Here is a 22,224-nt window from a genome sequence, read left to right on the forward strand (position 1 = left end):
TAGCAAAGGATGGGATCTGGCCCACAGCCTCTATGTTTTGAAGGCTTGAGTTCTAGAACACATACCCGCAAGAGAGGTTGGATTCTTTGGGTTGTTCCATGGCTGTGGATTTGGAGAGTACACAGAGCCCTGGGCATAGTTACAGCTGCATATTTTGAGATTTTATTATAGTGGAGCAGTTGGGAAACCATAGCTAAGGTTGCATTACCATATTTCAGTTTGATATAGCAACAGAATGAATATAGTATGTATAACTGTCACACAGTTTAACATACTATATACTTTGTAACACTACTTGTTGTTGCCCCAGTGAAATGAAATAATTTTTGATTTAACTTGATTCCAGCAAATGAAGTTTCATAAAGCAAAAAACTGGCCCCAGTCCTGCAATCAGATCCATGTGGGTGGACTCTTGTGTTGGTTGCTGAGATACCTTGAAGTCAGTGGGGCTTCATGCAGAGGAAAGGATCTGCTGCAGGACTAGTGCCTGGACAACTGTCTTCTTGAAGTGGATGGAAGAAGTGGCTCAAAAGAGTGTCAACGTTATTGTGCAGTTATGTTGAGACAGACTTAAATAGAGGTGCCTCTGTTTATTAGGATCAATCCTCCAAAACAAAATAGATGGAAGAAAATCACAGTCCAGAGAATGGAGCACTATCATTAATAACTCATGGCCTACCAGTGTAGATACTCTAAGTTTTCTAACAAAGTTTTAAGGACTTTTCTTCTGCATCAAAGTGATGCTAGACACTTGCACATCTGATCTAGACAAAACTTGCATTGACTTCGGTGGGCATTTTGCCTGATTGAGGCTTCCAACATCTGGCTCTAAATTTGGGGTAGAAGTTAAATTTCCTTCTAACATCATTTTTACTTCCTCCTGCTCATGGGATAGGAAGTAATAATGGAAATTACAGTAGAATTAAAGAAAGCTTTTTCTCTCTGCTAATATCGCATGAAAAAGTGTAATCATAATGCAGAATTCATAGTTTTGTAAGTGAAAATGCTTATTTATGTTGTATATTGTGGTACATATATTGTATAATACAGATATGTTCACGTTGGAATTTCATGTTATTTAGTACAGGAATACTGTTCCTACCCATAATGGATCACTTTCAGCAGTGCCTGTAAGAGTAAGTGTGAGGCATATCTTTATGTTTGTGAATGAATGTCCATACACATTCCACATGAGGGCAAGCATGGAGTCCTACTGCCCAAAAAGCATGTTTCCACTAAGCCCATGAAGTTTTCTACATGAATCTGCAGGGGAATCATTAACCCACCTCCATTGAATCCGGTGTGCACATTATTTTTGTGACATAGCAGTAAAGCACAGGACTCTTGTGCTGTGCTGTGAAAATACAGTTTTTCCAATTAAATAATTAATATTAATTATAATATATTAATAATTAATATTAACTTTTTGAAAAAAGGGTGCCCCTTATAGTCCTGGCTATTTGGCTCTAATAGCTCCATGTGTAGACATGTATGTGCCTGTTGCCTTAAACAGGTATATAGAAAAAATTGTCTATGCATTTCTAGAACGACCTACTGTAATGCTGCATCAGAACTCAAAAACTGAAAATATTGTGTTAATGATAGGTCAGAATAAAATTATCTACCTTACTTCATTTTCCTGATGCATCGCATGGAGGTCCAGAAGCCACATTAGAGCACTGTAATCCTTCATCAGAGTGTGTGTTTGGTTGCCTAACATCTGTGGATTGTTAAGATAAGTTATTACACAGACTTGCTTTAGTTTAGATTGGTTTGGAACACATCCCAGAATATTCAATCAGGATATAATTCCCGCATGCCGCTAGACTGCTTGCTCCACATACTTCTCTAAAAATGTTTTTCAATAAACAGCTTTCTTACTGAAACTGTTATATCACCTCAATTTTTTTATTTCCTTCTTAAAGAAAAGCTTTTGTCATTTTTCCCTTTGGACTGAATATAGCTCAAGGCAAACATAGCATTTAATAGCTAAGTCCTGAAGAGAATCCTAAACAGAGATGTAGTGTAGCTTCTTTGTGAGTATAATGCAGATTTCCTACATATATAATCTGTGGTGCTTGATGTGTATGTTATGTTCAAGCTGTAGTGTTGAAAGACTGATGTGGGGATATGTTCTATTGTAATTTCACATCTAGTACTTCTCCCTTTTGTATCCTGTATTTATTTCTGTGTCTGCTTCTGCCTTAACTACTCCCAATTGTTTAGGTTGAATAATTTTGTCCATAACAAATATTTGCAATAACAAAATAAAAGGAGATTGGGTAAGTTTGTTAGTAAATTCACAGGAAAAAGTTTATTGCATATTTTTTGATCTTATAGGTACACTTAGGTTGTATATATAAGAAATTGTGAATGATATTGTTGACAGAGTTACCAGCTTCACATTTTAAAATGTTAATATGTGTATGTTTGAGAATTTGATTACAATTTCAAACTTATTCTAGTTATCTACAAAATAACTTGTTTTGAATTTTGATTAAAAGAACTCATATCCTTAACAAAACAACATTCAGAACTTGGAAGAATTTTGCAAAAATATTGCATTTTATTTTGAAATTTGCCAGTTATTGTCTGAAGATATAAGACAACATGTTAACTAATACTGGATTTTAAAAAACTCCAGTTCTTATCAGCTTTTGGACAACAGCTTTTTAAACCTTTCTGTGAGCTATTGATTTAATAGCTTTTGGGTAATGACTATATACACCAAAGAGTGAGCGAGCAAGACATATATATATATATATATTTATTACCAGGTGGCTACTGCCTGACCAGTTAGCAATCACATTCAAGTTTATATACACATTTTAAAATGTTTCTTCCTGGTTAATCTAGTCTACATTTTAAACTTATTTTGCATGACCACACGCATATTCAGTTCCTCTATTTCAAAATCAAAATATCCCAGGTGAAGAAAATAAGACATTATAATATCAAAGGCAGATTTTAAAAATGTCTACCATTTGTTTTAAAGGAGAAGCTGCCATTCCTATCATCTGTTGAATATTGTTTCTATTTTTAACACAATATATGTTTGCACCACTGCTACAGTAATTGTAACTTTTGATTAGATTCTTTTTTGAAGTACGGTAATTAAAAATATTTTAATATCTTCCTTGAAAGGGAAAAAAATAGCCTATTTCTGATGTTGGATACAGGCACATTATAGATATGGCTATGGATAAAAAGAGAGTTTGATATTTTTTTCCTGACAGTTTAGTCAACTTGTGTAGAACTTACATACTATTTGTAAGTTCTGATGTATTCTTTATGATCTAAAGTGATAACCCATTTTAGAATCCTTTTAACAAATCTGAATTATGCTTACTGTATAAAATGTCTGAAGATTCTTTTTCTTTGTGCTATATGAAATGCCTTTGTTGCTGGTATGCAAAGAACTTTTCCTCAGTTCTTGGTATTGTCACAGCCAAAACTCTGTTCCATTCTCCAGTTTTTCCTGAAAAATTATTATTGTTTCTTCAAATCCTTTTTATGTTAAATATTGTGTGGTGTATCTGTACTTTTACACACAGACAATATTTGAAAAATATTTTTCACTTTCTTTTCTGTCTTTTCTTTCTTGTTTCACAACTTCATGTATGCTTCTATTCTAGTTGTTATTAAACTTGCATAACTTTGTTGCTTCTGTAATTGGTTTCCATAATTTCTTTTCCCCTTTTTTCTTTCTGTGTCTGATGAAACTGTCTATCTTCCCTATTCTCCCCTTTTCCACGTCAGTCTTCTTTCTTCAAAGTATCCTCTTCTTTCCCTAATTATTGTTGGTTTTTTTTAAATTTGCATTCACTTTACTTTCCCCATTCAGCTCGCATTTTTCTCTTACCATCTTTTCTTACAGTACCTGCTGGCCCTCATTCCCTGTAAAACACCTATGCCTTAATGGGCCTTATTGTGTGTGCTGTGGTTTTCAGTGCTGCTGGAGGAAAAAGTAACCCATATACGTACCCAGTTTAATGGTGACTACCAGGGACTGGAATGCTTGGCCTTTTTTTAAATGTAACTGAGAGATTTAGCACATGGTCATTTCTCAATGATGCAGATGTTTGATCTTTCATCTTTAGCTAATACGGAAGATTTTCTGGTTTCTTAAAATACTGTACACAATTTTTCATTTCATTATTGTATTTAGTTACATATCAGTATATTTCTTTAGTCCTGGAGTTTACAACATTGGTAAGTAGTTGTGTTTGGTGTAGTTGAAAGTATTCACAGTACGTAATTAATTCATTTTGAAAAACTGCCTGAGATTTGACATTGTTATGTGGGAAGAAAATATTAAGGAGAAATTCTATAACAATACCTATTTCTTTAATAGTTCATAGTAGTGATTGGAAGGGAGAAGTTAACTGGCTTGAGTTTTACACTCCCGAGTTCAAGTTCATTTCAGGTCACCTCACCAGTGAACATTAGTTTGATAATCCCATTCTAATGTTTGTCCGCACTAAAAAAATCTACTAAACATCAACAACCTGCATAACCCTCCACACCATTTTGTCAGTCTTTACTCAAGAGAGCCCCGGAACTGAGATCACAGATTAAGATTGAGATATATTGACAGAACATTGTGGAAGCACCTGCCTGCAGTATGCTTGGCCCTAGTAGAGTGATTCTCACTTTTGTGAGCATACTATGAGCACTGTCATGAGCACAAACTTCATCCAATTAAAAAAATACTATGTTTGAACACTTATAAAACAAGGAAATATATTAGAGTTTAGAGGATACTTACACAGATCTTTTTATCTTCAATTAGGTTATGTGGGTATGCAATTTATGTCGAAAGCAACAAGAAATCTTAACAAAGTCTGGAGCATGGTTTTTTGGAAGTGGTCCACAGCCGTCAAGCAGTCAGGATGGAGCACTGAGTGATACAGCTACTGGTGGAAGTTCTGTTGCACCTAGAGAAAAGAAAGCAAGGCTTCAGGAGCGTTCCAGATCTCAAACTCCCTTAAGTACAGCAGCTGCCTCATCACAGGAAATCTCTTCTTCCAGTGTGCAGTCTGACAGGAGGAAAGGAGCAGAATTATCACAGCAAGCTATGGGCCTGGAACAAAAGCAAGCTTCATCAAGGTCTAGAAGTGAACCCCCGAGAGAGAGGTAGTAATTCCTAATTTGTTTTTACACATCCATAGCATCTGAACTGCTAGTTAAGCAGTATTACACAATAATGTATTTCTGGGAGATTATATCTGTCCCTCATTTGCTTTACGCATTCAAGATCAATGGTCAACTATGTTTTTTGACCAGGAAAGTGCAAAAATTCACTAAGAAAAGCACTATCTGGACTATGCAGTGAACTCTATGCAAGTGAAGTTTAAAAAAATAGTAAGCCAGTTGCACCTTTAACTTACTAGGAATACATACCATGTTTGCAAAATCAGACTGATGATTGTAAAGGTTCGCTTTGTGTCCACAGAGGGTCTTAAAGCCATTTCGTAATTAAAAGGACCCTTTCAAAGTTGTTATACCAAAAACTGACCTGACTCAGAACTGTATTTTTTATAATTAGTAAATCAGTCACTGGTGAAGTATTTACAAAGGAAAAAGACTAGGGATTCTGTCTGATGTGCTCAGACTTGCTATGTCTTTCATAGTCTTATCAATCATCAGAAGTTACCTTGTAATAATTTAAATAACAAGACAATATTAAAAATAGGTTGCTTACACATGTAAGATAAACAAATGTAATTAGAAGTAATTACAGTTTATTTGCATGTGAGAATAAGGCCACCCATAAACAACTTATAGTATTTTACTTAGTAATTTAATGGTGATGATATTCTTTGGGTATATGTATACTGTCATGAATCTGCTGAACAGAAAGAGGTCAGCTGAAAGCCGTGTGATCAATCTGCTGCTGCTCTTTTGGAAGCTGACTAGAAGGTGATAGAGCAACCAGTGGGGGAAGTCTTTGTTCTATGGCAGTGGGATGCCTGGTTGGAAACCTGCAAGGATTGCAATGGAAGCATCTTTCCCTGGTGGCTGCTCAGGGGAGGGTTGCTAAGCTGCTAACAGTCCTGTATTACAAGGAACGTCCCGTATTTAAATAGAAGATGGTCTGTCCCGTACTAAATCAGTACAGGATGCCTTTTATCCTGTATTTCAATAGCAGGGGGCCAGTACTCAGGGATGCATCTTTCCACTACCCTCCCGACCCTGGCCCTTCAGTGCTGCGCAGGGAAAGCAGACGGGGCCATGCTCAAGGCCAGGGTCAGGAGTGGGGTGGAAAGATGTACCCATGAGTGCTGGCCCCCTGTTGCACAGTGCCCCTTACTGAATCCAGCCCTTGAGCATGGCCCCATTTGGTTTCCCTGCACAGGCTGTGACTGTCAGGGCAAGTGGATGGGGCTGCGTGCCCTGGAGCTGTGCTGAAGGACCAGGGTCAGGAAGAGACTCTGTCTGGCAAGGTGGTCAGTACTCTTGGGGTGTAGCCTCCCCACTCGCAAAGTCTCTTCCAACGTCCCCAACAGGGCACACAGCACTGCAGCAGGTAAAGCCCAGCAACTGCAACCTCCAACTTGGCTCCAGGCTCCCATGCAGAACCTGAACAGGAATTACAGTGGCTGCTGGCCCTGGGTTCTCTGCAGCATCTAGAGCTGAAGAAAGAGAAACCCTAAGCATGGGGGAGGGAAAAAGGGACTTGCCCTCACAGCTTCAATTCAAGATTGAAGATAGTTGAGGTCTGTCCTGTATTTTTTAAATATGATTTTGGCAACCCTACCTCAGGGTGACCGAGATGGGGATTCTGGAAGTTGCCTGCATATAGCTGGGTCTACCTTTGTTTAAAAGTATGAACACTCATAAGCATTCACTGATAAGAACTTGTATGAAGTATAAACAGACAGACAACATCCTACCTTACCTTGTAACATCAAATTCTCCCCAACAATGAACAACAATCTGCTTCATGGCACTGAAATCAATCCTTTCTCAGCTGAAAGGCATTAATACAGTAACAAAGTACTATATGTTCCCTTTCTATTTTGCTCACTCCTGAGACATCTCTTTTTCTGGCCAGAAGTAAGGTTGTTACATTAATTGCACGGTTACAATAGTCACATGTTTGCCCGTTGATTATGTTTTCCCCTTTCAATGTTTTCAATACCCTTCTAAAATGTCTTATTTCCCAGGAGCATTACACTGAATTGCTGGAATATACTGATTGTTGTTGGTCTTCTAGACTTTGTAGAAGTACTTATAGCAGTTTTCAAGAGACAGAACTTATAAAAGAATTCTTGCAGTTTGCTTATGTATCACACACTGTGTGACACACATGCAGTTGTGCTCTCTATGTGAAAAATTGCAGATTGATGGGATAAATTGTATTGGTCATGCACCTTTGATTCTATCCCCTACACTTTTACCCTGTACCCTGTTTTCACTGGAGCTACTTTTGACATTCCAAAACTGAGTAGCTTCAAACAGCTGCCAAACAAACAAACAAACAAAATAAATTCTGCCAGAGTAATGTTTGTTATTTTCCTCTCCCTTGGAACATCTGGATGACTGGACTTGTGATACTGGGTAAGTTGAGGGATAGAAAGAATAATATCAATATAGTTTTTAAAAACTAACATTTCTGAAATAATTTTGTGGTGAAATATGGTATGTACAGAATTGTGGTTGAAATGTTTTATTGGCACACAATTGGAATGTCTGACATGATCCACTCATACTTTCACAGGAAGTAAATAATGACAGTCCCAAATGTATGTTGCTAAAATCTGTATGTAATACCACATCATCATATCTTACGAATAGCAGAGAGCCTATGGATGGAGACAAACACAGACTTTGGAATCTTTGACTAAATGGCTACAACTAGTGAATAGTAGGAGTTATCTTGTCTGAGATTTAAAAGTAACCTGATGACATTTATAAGCTGAGCCCCACTGAACTGTGCCATTGCTTGTCAAAAGCACTGAAATTAAATGATAGCAAACACTTTTACTAGGATGGGCTGCCATAGGTCCAGGTGCAGATTAGGGGTTTGTGGGGTCCAGAGCCACAGCAACTGGAGCCCCTCCTTCTCCTTCCACCTGCAGTTCCCCCCCCCCCCCCGCCCGGCACTCCTGCTGGGGAGTGGGGTTGGGATGCAGGGGCTTGCACCGCTTCCCGGCAGGAGTGCTGGGCAGAGCAGGGCAAGCCCCCGCGCCTCGACCCCGCTCCCTGGCAGGGGTGCTGGGTGGGAAGACCGTGTCGGGGTGCAGGGGCCCCCAATCAACCAGGGACCCTGGGCATGGGCCTTGTTGGCATGGTGGCTAATCTGCCACTGCATAGGTCATGGGGCCCTGTCAGTTCTGCCATGCCAACTCTGATGGCTACAGCTCCTTCTCTAGATGTAGGTATTATTATATCATCCCTCTATGCATTATGTTATACAAATACATGTATTAAAAACTATTCCCATTAAAATAGCTATTTGTTGCTATTTGGCGGCTCTGATTTTACCTATTATCTCTGAAATGCTAGACCCGATCTAACATACTCTACAAGTATATTATATTTTATGTTCTCAGTGAAGGTCACAGAGCAGTGGACAGATAAAGACCTGGCTACTTTTAATGCTTCATGCTATAGTTTTGAGCGCTTTGAGCTAAAATGGCTGGTTTCACTGAAGAAATAGAAAATCTGAGAATCCAAAGCATAGCTAATATAATTGTAGGGTTACCATATTTCCACAATCAAAAAAGAAGACGGGGGGGAGGAGCCCCACTCTGGCCCCGCTCCTGCCCTGCCCCACCTCCATCCACTCCCTCCCACTTCCCACCCCCTGATTGCCCCCCTCAGAACCCCCCCCCCCGCTCCTTGTCCCCTGACTGCCCCCTTCTGGGACCCCTGCCACTAACTGCCCCCTAGGACCTCACCCCCTATCTAAGTCTCCCTGCTTCTTGTCTCCTGACTGCCCCCTCCTGAGAACCCCCCACCCTAACTGCCCCCCTAGAGCCCTACCTGTCCCCTGACTGCCCCGACCCTCATCCACACCCCCACCCCATATTCACATCTCCGCCCCCAGACAGACCTCCGGGACTCCCATGCCCTATCCAATTGCTCCCCGCCCCCTGACAGGACCCCCAGAACAAAGCCACCCCATCCAACCCCACCTCTCTGTCCCCTGACCAGGGTTGGCTTTAACAAATGCCCAGGAATCGGGCTGCGCTCCGGCCGGAGCTCCGGCCGCGGTTGCGGGGCTTGGGGCTGGGCCGGAGGTGCTCAGCCGGGGCCGCTCAGCCGGGGCCTGGCCGGAGCCACTGGGGCCGGGGCCGATGTGCTCGGCTGGAACTGGGGCCGCCGCCCTGGGGCCCGAGCCGGGGCTGGAGCCGCTGGGGTCGGGGCCGGAGCTGCTGGGGCCGGGCCGGGGGTGCTCGGCCGGCGCCGCTCGCCCGGGGCTGGGCCGGCGCGCTCACCTGGTGCCCCGGAGCCCGAGCCGAGCCAGGCCAGAGCCGCTGGGGCCAGCCGGGGCCAGAGGGAGCTGCGCCGCGCCTCCCCGGAGCCCTCCTCCTCGCGTTCCGCTCCCCTCACCCTAGCTTACCTGCTGCTGCCCTCCTGCCCCTGCTTCTTTTCAGGCTTTCTGCGAACATCTGATTCGCGGGAAGCAGGGGAGGGGGAGGAGTAGGGGGGTAGAGCGTTCAGGGGAAGAAAGGAGGGGGAAAACAGCTGCCGGGCCAGATGGCGTGCTACGGCTGCAGGGGATGGGAGGAGCCAGGAAGGGGCTTTGGCTGCCGAACGGAGCTTGGCCACCACTTTTCGATCTATAAATAGCCGACTGGAGGAAATCCTGGACATTTTTAGATTTTTAGAAATCCCCCCCAGACGGCTATTTATAGATCGAAAAGCCGGACATGTCCGGGGAAATCCGGACATATGGTAGCCCTATATAATTGTAACAGCAGGTCACTATACCTCTGACTATTTCCTGTTCAATACTATGTCACACTTCTTAGCACCAGAACCACAATCCTTTTGAGCCCTTTTTGTGACTTTTCTAAGTTATTGGACTGCGCATGTTTGCTGCTCTTCTCCAGGGTAGATGTGGAGAAGAAAGATGTGAAGAAATTGGAGAGGGTCCAGAGAAGAGCAACAAGAATGATTAAAGGTCTTGAGAACATGACCTATGAAGGAAGGCTGAAAGAATTGGGTTTGTTTAGTTTGGAAAAGAGAAGACTGAGAGGGGACATGATAGCAGTTTTCAGGTATCTAAAAGGGTGTCATAAGGAGGAGGGAGAAAACTTGTTCACCTTAGCCTCTAAGGATAGAACAAGAAGCAATGGGCTCACACTGCAGCAAGAGAGGTCTAGGTTGGACATTAGGAAAAAGTTCTTAACTGTCAGGGTGGTTAAACACTGGAATAAATTGCCTAGGGAGGTTGTGGAATCTCCATCTCTGGAGATATTTAAGAGTAGGTTAGATAAATGTCTATCAGGGATGGTCTAGACAGTATTTGGTCCTGCCATGAGGGCAGGGGACTGGACTCAATGACCTCTCGAGGTCCCTTCCAGTCCTAGAATCTATGAATCTATGTATGTGTATCTTTTGGGATAGACAGTCAACACCTGTTCATTTAATAATCAACAATTACATTCGAATTATAGTTATAGCTAGACAATGTACTCTGTATCTACACTAAATGATATGCTCAGATAAAAAAGTCTTATTCCAATGTGGATATAGCTATGGGGAGTTGCACTATAATAGAGTAGTAGGAAACCGTGTTACAAAGTTTATAGGTTTGTTGTGCTGAAAAAGGATGTCTCAGACATAACAAAGAACAAGATGTTAATGAAAACCTTGTTTACTGTTACAGCATTAACAGTTAATTCCTACAGTCTTATTCCTACTGTAACAAGGATCATTTAAAATCTTTTAAACTCTTTATTAAAGATACAAAAAAGGAAGGATTTGAGCATTTTAAATCTAAAATATTAAGTAAAGCTTTCATTTTAAAAATATCTCTCATATCCTTACACTTTAACTGCAGAAAATTTTTTATTAGGAAACCCCTTGTTTGACAGTTTTTGTGTTGTTACTAGAGATGGTAAAAACTGTCCTTTTTGGGAAACAGAAAAAGGATTAGTTGAGACAGTCTGGAGCTCTTGTTGAAGTCCTATCCAGTTTCATTTAAGACAAAACCAAACACACACACAAAAGGGGAAAGAAAATGAATAGCAAAGAGAAATGTTAGCTTCTGTGTTTGGTGCTGACTCTCACTTGCAGTCTCATTGCTGGAAAAACATGGATCTAGCACATGATCTTATCAGGCACTCTGAGAGCTGGCAAACTTGTACCAGTATTGGGTTGTTCAATGCATTGCTTTTAACTGTCATTCTTGTCACAGGCTCTCAGCAGTATTACAAAAGATGGAGTTGTCTTGGCCAGTTAAGTCTGACTCTTATTAGAGAAAAGGCAACAGGAGAGAGTTAAGAAAGAAAAGAAATAGGGTGGGGAAGGAACATGACACATGAGGAAGGGGATGAATGGCAGAAACCCAAGTCTCACATCCCAGGTGTCATTCAGGATTAGCTAAATGTGTTGGAGGTGGTGATGTCATCTGAGCCCCCGTTCTGGCTCAGTCTTTTCAGGATATCTCTCAGGATCAAGACAACAAAAGTCAAAGGGTGTCAAAGTGGATCCCAGGCGAGACGGCGAGGGGTGGGGGAGGGTGGCAGCCATGCTAGTAAACTTGTTCCTTCCAGTCCCTGTGCCCCCCTGCTCCCATTCAGTGATCCTCAGATAAACAATGTCCAAGAAGGGATCAAAGCCTCAGCCTATCAACATTAACTGATCAAAACACATTTTGGTGATTTCAACTATAAACATTTCCCCCCATTTCTAGAATCTTTTAGCTCATTGTCATATTAAACCCTTGACTTTACCAGGAGCCTTGAAGACCCCTCATCATAGTTTTTAACCTAAACCATTCAGTTTGTAGCAGTTTATTATCTTCAACTTTTGCTGACTTTCATAAGCAACATTTGTGTAACTGGCCGAGTTGGACTTTCTGTTCTCTTGGACAACTTAGGGTTTAGGCCTCTGCACAACGCCCCTCTCCTAAGGGCCAAATGCACTTAGTATCGGGTTGGTTCATAAATGACATTTAGAAAACAAAACCCTTATTTAAGTTTAAGCATATAGAACAAAAAAGATGCACTGAGCTATTATTTTAAGGTTTGCAAATTCTCTGTCCCAGATTATGATTCACATATCTTATTTAGTTAGGTGTCGCAAAAATTACAGTTAGTCCTTCCAGATGTTAACAAAGCTAAGACCTTACAAATCACTTCATTTATAGATAAACCAAATGCCAAACTGCAGTTATTATTATGTTCCTAAGATGTTTAGAAACCAGCTCTTATCACTTTTTTGGCTGTAAGCCCAGAATGAGTAAAGGTGGGGGGGGGAACTCCTCACTTTTTTTTCCTGCTTACACATTTTAAGTTGCGCATTTATACCAACTATGACAATTCTGTGCACAAGTATTTATCCTTACTTACTTTTTTTAGAATTTATAGAATTTTTAGCCAAGTTTATTACTTTTTGATAAAAAGAAGCAGGAAGCTAGTGTTTCTGGAACCACTTTTTCTTTTATGAGCCATTTGTAACATTGTAACATACAAAGATGGTAACATTTCACAGGAATTGTTAATTCATTGCAAATCTTGCCCACCTGTTTCACCACCTTTTGTGAAAACAATATGGCCATGGTGGCAATTTAGCTCTTGACGGGAATCTAACCTGCAACACTAGTACTGTGCTCTCTCCCAAAACAAAAACACAAAAAAATCAACACAAACAATGCAAATAACACATCACCAAAAATAAAACAATTAAAAAAAATGGGTGCTGCAACAGCCCTTAGTTCAGGCGGTTTGACACTCAATTCACAGTTCAGGCAGAAGCAGCCTTTAAACTGGCATTTTGTTAACAAGGTGGTAAACCATAATGTTTTAGTCTGTTTAGGTAACTTAACCTTAAACGGTTCAAAACACTTCATTTTTTATTTTGCTTTTTTTAAAAAGCCTTTACATTAAACAATCAGTTATTACTAATCACAGAAACGACAAACCACTAAGTAAACAAAAAGCAAAATCAGAACACTGTATTTGTTGAAAGGTTAAACAAACTAATAAGTTTAAAATAGAATGATTAAAGTTTCCCTTTTTTTAAAACAAGAAAGCTATCTTTGTTTTGCAAGCTTAACATATTCAAGGGTTTTAAAATAAATTTTGTATTACGTAGATAATAGCAGCAGCATACAATAGAAGTATCCAGATTTTGATAGTATTAATCCTTTTGATGTCAATTACACAGTGTAGACCAGGAAAAATGTGTTCCTACAATTTTTGGTTTGGAGGGGCAGTTGACAAGTCCACAATTTGTGATGGGGGGAGGGAGAAGGGGATATGTGAAGCCCACCCAGGGATACCATATATGTGTTAATAAAAGGGCCCAGAAAGTAAAAGTTGTTAATATGATATTGTTGCTCACTGTATAACATTAAACAGTTAAGCGGGGTTTGGGATTTTGAATACAGAGATGTTGACCTCCTTAGTTCCATGGCAAATACACTAGAAAATTTATGCCAGTGTTTGGAAATGTATTGATGAGGATACACAAATGAAAAAGGAATGAAAAAGAATTGAAAACAAAGCATAAAGCATTTTGAAATTGAAATTCAGTGGTTATGCAAAACAAACTTAATCAAAACTTAGCAGCATCCCTTTTTCGAAGGGAGGATATTGGTTAGAGTCTCTTATTTCATCAAGTAATTCTTCTTAATGGGGAAAAAGCAGGAAAAGTAATCACCATCCATAGAAGTCAACTCATACTTAAACAACAGAACAAACAACTCTGTTGTTTAAGTATGAGTTGACTTCTATGGATGGTGATTACTTTTCCTGCTTTTGACAAAATGAACAGACACAAAAGAGAAAGGAGAAGAGATAGGAGAGTACAGGTTGAGGTATACAGGCTTTTTGTTTAAGTTCTTACGATACAAGGTGGTCAGTCACAGATGGATGCTCTGGGCTGGCAGTTCACCAGCCATAATAGCTGTTGCTCTGGATATTGGCTTGCCTTCCTAGTCCAGGATGTTGTCTCACTCATCCGGTCAGGTCCCTCTTCTTCACTGATTTTTGTCAGATTGGGCAGATCGGGATGGGTAGTGGGTAGTCTCATGTCATTTTGCTGGTATCATGCTGTATTGTTGGTCTCAAGATTGAGAGAGAAAGTAATAAGACAGGAGGAAGATAGTGGGAATGACAGAGTGGCGTTTTGTGTGTATCCAGTTCATTGTTGGTCCAGTGCTGATGGTCAGGTATCCTCATCAGTTCACTGGTCTAAATGTCCTGATGATCAAGGCTTACCAAAGAATGATAGTCTTTGGAGCAAGGCAGAGGCCTGTCAACCTTTCCCCAGGGGTCTGTTCTGCCCTTTTGGTCCCCAGTGTCTCTTTTTAGGGGCCCCAAAAGGGGATGATAGAGGGAGTAGGCCATCCCTTTGTTATTGTGTCCACCAGTTAGATCTAATTTCTGACATACCACTTTTGGTCCACTAATTTCCAGTTTCATTCTTTACTTCTCTGTTCATCACAACCTTATCACAGTCCTTGTTACATTTGTAGCCCTTTTTGTTTGAACTAATCCAGTCTTTCAGTCTCCCTTTTGTACCTGTTTCCTATCAGCATTAATCGTTACAGGTTATTGTAATGTTTTATGAACTTCACCCACTTTCTACCAACAGAGCTCACAACTGGAGTAGGCCATCCAGATCCAAATTATCATAGCAGATCTATTCTTACATGCTTTTAAACATTGATCTAATTAATAAATGCTCCTTGGAGCTGACAGCAATTCTATTTTTTTACCTCAAATATCTCTGCTTCCAAGAAGGCTTGTGCTGTCTAGTCATACCAGCTTTTTATGTTTTTTTGGAAGACCCAACAGCTGGAGATGTTATCTCAAAACACATGCATAGAGAGACAGTAGCAACAGTGGGGTGGAGCTGGGGTGTGAAAGTGGGCCTTGAAGTCTCTGAAGAGGACTATAGAGTTGTAGCAGTCTAGGCCACTAGTCCTTGCAAGGGTATCCACTCAGCCATTTAGGGGAGAAGCCCCAGTATCACCTCCTAGCTGTGCCTGTTCCCTGCTCCTACTCTTCCCCATCAAGATTTAAGATGGAGGGGGAGGGAGGCAGTGGGAACAGTAGTTTCTTTTCTGATGTCTGCTGAACCAACATTCTAAGACCTGTTTATCTGCTAAGGGGAGAGAGAATTGTCATATGGTAAGCAGTGAGGGAAGATGAGAGGATTATGTTGGAGTTAGTGTCAGGAAGTGGGTGTTGAAGATAATATATAATTGGACTGTAAAGCAGTTGGTGAACATAGTAGATTTAGAGGAAGGAAAAAGGGGAGAAGTTAGTAAAGATATGAATCATATGGTTATATATAATTTACACTTTCTAATAAGAGAAAAATACATAGAAAGCAAGGGGGCAGATGGGAATATAATAGGACTAAATTGCTAAAGGTTATGGCATTTTAAAATGTTGCCTTTCTTCCAGTTTATGTGTCTGAGTTATCCTATTAAAACTTGGAAGAAGTCAGTGGGACTATTTGTCAGTAAGTGTTACTAGATGCAAGTAAGGATTGTGGAATGAGACATGTGGGTACCTGTCTTGTAGAGTTTATATTCTCTTTTATCATATACCTATAAAGCATCATCAATATTTTGAGTGCCATATGTATAATATATCATAAATCATTCTGATCATCATTCCCTTCAAGCAGGCTATGTCTTGTGATACAGCAGAGACAGAGGGCAGCAGGAGAGTGATAGCTTTGAAGTATATAAGCCCCAGGATGATCAGAGCCTTATTCCTTATGGACTGAGGAGAGGTTACTACAGGTTAATTAGAGCACCTGGAGCCAATTAAGTCCCCACCAGAAACTTAATAACCCCCCCCTGCTTCAGTCAGATGGCAGGAGAGCTGACTGTAGTTTGGAGGAGTACTGTTGTTGACCAGAGGATCAGAGTACCAGGGGAAGGGACACCCTGCTCAAGCAGAGCAGAGGGACTCCCCAGGCGCAGAGGACCAAGAGAAACACTGCCCAAGGGGAGAGAGGGCAGGAAGCCCAAGAATAGGGGAAAGAGGTGGCGTCCTGACCCATCACATGAAGGGAAAGCATGGGACCCCCATAGTAGTGTCGGCCATCTGCCACAGTGTTGTACTAGTTCTTTCCTCTTCTTGAGATGGTGGTCCCAGGACAGTTTTATTGGGTATTCACATAGACTTTTCAGACACAGACTTTCCAAAATGTTTTCCAAAGTATGTATCCTGGATTTATATAGGGTACAATAAAAAATGATAAATCCATTATGATTGCGGACAAAGATTGGGAGATCCGAGAAGAAATATGTTTGAATCAGAAATCCAACTCCTGTTTGCCAAGTGAAGAAGGACTAGAACTGAAATATCCTGAAATAAAAAAGCATAATTTTCAGGTAGTTTCATTGTACATTCAGGCTATATAAAGTAATGCATTAAAATGTGTTGTACTTTCACATTTCCAAAAATGGAAATTCCACTAATCCAAAAGGCCTATTTTGATTTTCTTAATCTGTAGATTTATGTGAAATGGGTACTTGTTTTCTTTAGGGTTAAGTAAAATAAAGCAAGATAGATCAAATATTGTCTCTGGATAGACTCCTTTGGTTGTACTTCTTCACATATGCATATTGATTCTCTTTATGTCACTGCATATATGAAAGATCTCCCATTTCATGGTGTTTACATATATAATGCTGATGTGCTTAAAATGGGATGTGGATAGGTGGTCATGCCAGACCATCCCCCCCAGCTGCTGACTTAAAAAATGGGTAAGAAAAATATGCCATCACTCTATTATCCTGCTGCAATTCCAGCAATGATACATTATTTTTTTTTGTAAATGGTTTTAATTTTTTTTGTAAATGATTGCTTTGTTTGTTCAGCCAAGTTATATTAACATTCTTTATGAGTTTATGCATCAGTTATAGGTTATAGAATGTAAAACTTTATAGTTTTCACTCTGGGAATAATTTCCTCTTGGAAAGGGAAGAAAACAATGTTGAAAAGACAAGTTGTTAGTAGGGGAAATATCTTTCTATGTTCTTTTCCACAGTGTACTTAACTTTTTCTAAACTACAGTTTAGACAGACCAAGTACCCTTTGGCTCCACTGTTTGCTTTTTTTATTGTTAGATTTGTCACATTGTTTTACTTCTTTCCATGGTAGGAAGAAGACAGCATTGATTTCAGAACAAAATGGAAAAGTAGGTCTAAAAAGCGAGCGTAAACGTGTGCCAAAGTCTTCACTTCAACAAGGACAGGCAGATGACAGGGAACGTAAAGAAAGGCATGAAAGTAGAAGGCTGGAGAAAGGAAGGTCACAGGACTACCCAGACTTGCCAGAAAAACCCGAGGAAGGCAAGGTAGCTGATGAGGAAAAACAAAGGAAAGAAGATGAGTATCACACTCGGTATAGGAGTGACCCAAATCTGGCAAGGTATCCTGTGAAGCCACATCCTGAGGAACAACAGATGCGTATGCAAGTAAAATTTTCTAAAGCACGGCATGAAAGAAGACACAGTGATGTAGCTTTAGCACATACGGAAGTGGAGGAAGCAGAGGTACCTGAGAATAAATTAGGAAAACGCTCACAGTTACAGGGAACTCAGGACAGAAAATCTCTTATGGAAACTCAGAGATCATACTCTATAGAAAGACCAGGTGATGTAAGAATTTCTGTTTCTAAACAATTAGCTAATCATAGTCCACCAACTCCCAGACATAGTCCAGTTCCTACAGAACACCTAGAATCCAAGAACCATGATTCCTTTAAAAAACAAAGTCGCCTTGATCCTAGCTCTGCTATTCTCATGCGAAAAGCAAAGCGGGAGAAAATGGAGACCATGCTAAGGAATGATTCCCTTAGTTCTGATCAATCAGAATCAGTGCGGCCATCCCCTCCAAAACCTCATAGATCAAAAAGAGGTGGAAAGAAAAGGCAGATGTCGGTCAGTAGCTCAGAAGAAGAAGGGGCATCAACACCAGAATATACTAGCTGTGAAGATGTGGAAATAGAAAGTGAAAGTGTTAGTGAAAAAGGTAAGAGCTTTACATATATTATACATATGTTGTGTGTGAAAAACATTTTGTACGTATTCTGCTGTCGCCTTCATCTTTCTCTTGTTTCCCCCTTACTTTTTTTTTCCATAGCATTTTCATCTGGGAGAGGTTGAATATAACCATTGAACTGGGTGTATAACTTTTTTTCTTTTGCATTCTGAGTTGAGATAGTCCAAAGTTAACATCAGCTAGTGATTTTTCTCCCTTTTTCCCTCTCCTCTTTCATGTAACAATTACAAGCTGAGGGTTTTTGGTTTATACTCTTCTCTGCGGTTTCTGTTCCCCTTTACTTACCACTTCATCTTATTTTTCAAAATGTGAAATGGTTTTCAGTGAATGGAACAAATTGCATGAAAAATTAGTTCCACAAACATTCAGAACTCATCATAAGAAAATGTGAGATCTTCACAAAACATCTTGGTTAATCTCAGAATAGAATGAACAAAATTCTATTAACTTTAATAAAATATCAAGAATCTGCCATAATACACTGTCAAGAGTGATAAAATATTTATGGGTGGGCATATTATTTGGGAGAGAAATAAGGGGTTTGCCAAATTTTGTCTCTTTAGTGAATATGCTCCAGAACTAAACAAAAAATGTTTTCATCCTGTCATTTCAATGTTCCTTTATCAATTTATGGCAACACTGAGCACTAATGAGCAGTACATTTTGTGCTTTTTAATGAAGTGTTTCTGCTTGATTAAAAAATTAACACGAGTAGAAATACATGAATAGTGAACTAGTAGTAGTAGGAATAATCGGAAAAGGCTGTGACAAAGTGCTGACTCTATCTCATTGTTACCACAACTTGTCTTTAAATTGCATTAATGGGACTCTGTGAGGACCTCTAGAGGTAGTATTTGGCTTTTTAAACTGCTTAATTATTTGTTTTTGTCATTTTGAAGTTGCCTGTGGGTGTTTTACAGTCACAATGTCAATGGGTTGTCTGCATTGACTTTTATGTCTTGACTTTGTTTCCTGAACACATGCTTGATTCCAATGTGTAAATCTCTACATCTGTTTGTGTGTGTTTACCTGACATGCTTTTCCTTCTGATATCCCTCACATGCTCATTTTATGGAGATAAAACAGGACACCCCTCCATCTTTCACCTTTCATAATGCCATTTGTTTTTCTGTATTAAATACTTGCCATTTGCCTTTTTAATCAGTTATAGATCATATTTTCCCCAATGTCTCAATCTCAGACAGGAGTTAAAGAAAATCTACAGGCTAATTTTCTCATGGTATATATGTTTAGAAGCTATATCTTTGGGACTATGTGGTTTTAGTTACCTTTTTTCCCACATTAAGTAAAGAAAGAAGGATTATGTAAAGCAGGGGTCAGCAACCTCTGGCACATGGTTCGCCAGGGTAAGCACCCTGGCGGACCGGGCCAGTATGTTTACCTGCTGCGGTTTGCCATCCCAGGCCAATGGGGGCGGCGGGAAGCTGCGGCCAGCACAGCCACGTGCCAGAGGTTGCCGACCCCTGATGTAAAGTATTATATACAGGAAAAAATTTTAAACTTGTAATTATGCATAACATTTTATAACTTCTGGAAAAATAGGACAAGCATTGTAATGTTGTTGTAGCCGTGTTGGTCCCAGGATATTAGAGAGAAAAGGTGGGTGAGGTGATATATTTTATTGGACCAACTTCTGTTGGTGAGATACAAGCTTTTGAGCTACACAGATCTCTTCCTCAGATCTGGGAAAGGTACTCAGAGTATCACAGCTAAAAAAGGGTCAAGCAGCTAGTTTAGCATATATTCTTGAATGGTACCTTAAAATATGTGCAAAACTTAGGGCTCGTCTACACTTACATTTTATAGCGCTCTAACTTGCTGGCTCAGGAGTGTGAAAAATCACCCCCCCCCCCGAGCGCAGCAAGTCTGAGCGCTTTAAAGCACTAGTGTAGACAGGCTCCGAGCGCTTGGAGCTAATCCCCTCGTGGAGGTGGATTACCAGGGGCATTAGGAGAGCTCTCTCCCAGCGCTCGCGCGCGACCACACTCACACTTCAAAGCGCTGCCACGAGAGCATTCCCGCAGCAGCACTTTGAAGTTTCCAGTATAGATATACCCTTATGCTAAGCCATCTGATTGGCTGTGATGCTCGGAGTACACTTCCCAGACTTGAGGAAAAGCTCTGCATAGCTCGAAAGGTTGTCTCTTTCACCAACAGAAGTTGGTCCAATAAAATATATTACCTCACCCACCTTGTCTCACAAGCATTGTAACATATTCAGTAAGGCAAAATTATGTAGGTCTTCAGTAGGGGAAGTCCGGGAATAAGGTGGTTTGATGATTGCATTGCCTCAAAACTGGAGAAACTTTAATGTTAACTGACATCTAATTTATGGCTTTTCAGAATAATGATAAGAGCCATGATTAAAATACAAAATGGCTTCACCTATAGAAATCTACAGTCAATCAAGTGACTCAGATCACATGCAAGTATTGACTCAAGTCATTTAAACAGATTGTTAGTGATGGGAATAGAAAATACAAGCAAATTAATCTAATGTCAATTTAATGAATTTGTTAAAAACTTATACTTTATTGTATTTTTTTAAGTGGGGGCAGGATTAGAGAGGAAGGGAGTAGGGAAAGGGAAAAAATGAAAGAGGTGTGAATAGTCACAACTTTTCACCTGGCTTTTTATGATCAGCAAGATAAGGTTTTTAGGGATCATAGCAGAAGTGAGTCTTCGAGAGGGATTTGAAGGAGGATGAGAAAGTAACTTTGTATTTTATCAGGGAGATTTTTTCCATACATAAATGGCAAGGTCAGAGAAAGCATGGAGGTGTTTAAGGTAGACGCTGACAAGTAGGTGGTAAGGGCTGGGAATTCTACCAGAGTGAGGCAGGTGTCAACTCACAATAGCTTACTAGATCAGCCTGGTAGAGTAGGGGCCTTAAAAAAGCTTATATTTGATTCAGAGGTGAAGGGAGAGGCAGTGGAGGGACCCAAAGAGGAGATGATGTGGTCAGAATGATGAACCAAGAAGCTGATTTTAACAGCATTCTGAACATATTTTAGGAGAGCAAGGGTGTAGTACTTAAGTCCTGTAAAGAGGAGGTTGCCATAGTTAAGACATGAAATGATGGTGGCTTGGAGAAGAGCTTTTATTGTGTAGATAGAGAAGAAAATCCAGCTTATAGAGATGTGTAAGAAAAAGCAGCAAGACTTAGCAATGGTCTGAATATATGACTCCGGTGATAGGGCTGAGTCAAAGATGGACACAGGGTTCGTGGCCTATGTGACTTGAAGGATGGTGGTGTTGTCCACAGGGACAGAGAAAGGAAGGATAGAGGAGAGCTTCGGGGGCAGATCAAGAGCTCAGTTTTGGCTATGCTGTGTTTAAGATAATGACTGGACATCTACAAAAGATGTCAGAAAGAGAGATACTACATTGGATGAAGGAGGAGAAAGCTTGTCAGTAAAGAGAGAGGCAGATTTTGACTCATCAGCATAGGAATGGTTGTTAAAGCTGTGCTTGTGGAGAAGAGCCTCTACAAGCAGGGTGCAGAAGGAGAAAATGAAGAGGCCAAGGACAATTCCAGCAAAAGCTGAAGAATACTTTTGCTTGTTCATTAAACTTTATGAAGTGTGTGTTACACTTGATGCATCCACCAAAAACTCATTTGTGTTATTGGATTATTATATGTGCCTATTCACCATATTTAATCTGATGTTTGTCCATGTTCAAAGATTCTATTTCTAAAAATTGAAAAATGTGTCATATTACTTTATAAATAAAAGTGAAGAGGCAAAAAAAAAGTTAGGTCCCTTTTGCTTATTTAAAAAATAATTAATCATGAATAAAAATAAAAAAAATAAAAATGGATTTAAGCTGCAAACTTTGCATCAGGATCAAACTTCCCCCAAGTTCCAGATCCAAATTTTGGGTCCATCACTTATAAATTATAAAGAGAAGTGCCAGACAGATGTAGAAAGATGTAGATCTGGATACAAGTATTCTCAAAAATAGGGGGTCTTTTGGTCATTGATTTTAGC

The 22,224-nt window shown here is 40.1% G+C and overlaps 1 protein-coding gene across 39 annotated transcripts in view; it reads left to right on the forward strand.

The window, feature by feature from the left end:
* RIMS1 (regulating synaptic membrane exocytosis 1) overlaps positions 1-22,224 on the forward strand; it is a 515,627-nt gene that overhangs the window by 218,639 nt on the left and 274,764 nt on the right. For all 39 annotated transcript variants that reach the window (XM_065587958.1, XM_065587963.1, XM_065587957.1 and 36 more), the window contains exons 3-4: positions 4,793-5,136; positions 17,310-18,181. In XM_065587958.1, coding sequence (XP_065444030.1) covers positions 4,793-5,136; positions 17,310-18,181 — 1,216 coding nt within the window. The remainder of the gene's footprint in view (positions 1-4,792; positions 5,137-17,309; positions 18,182-22,224) is intronic.

The sequence above is a fragment of the Chrysemys picta genome, chromosome 3 (assembly GCF_011386835.1).
Source record: "Chrysemys picta bellii isolate R12L10 chromosome 3, ASM1138683v2, whole genome shotgun sequence".
In the NCBI taxonomy this organism is placed as follows: domain Eukaryota; kingdom Metazoa; phylum Chordata; order Testudines; family Emydidae; genus Chrysemys; species Chrysemys picta.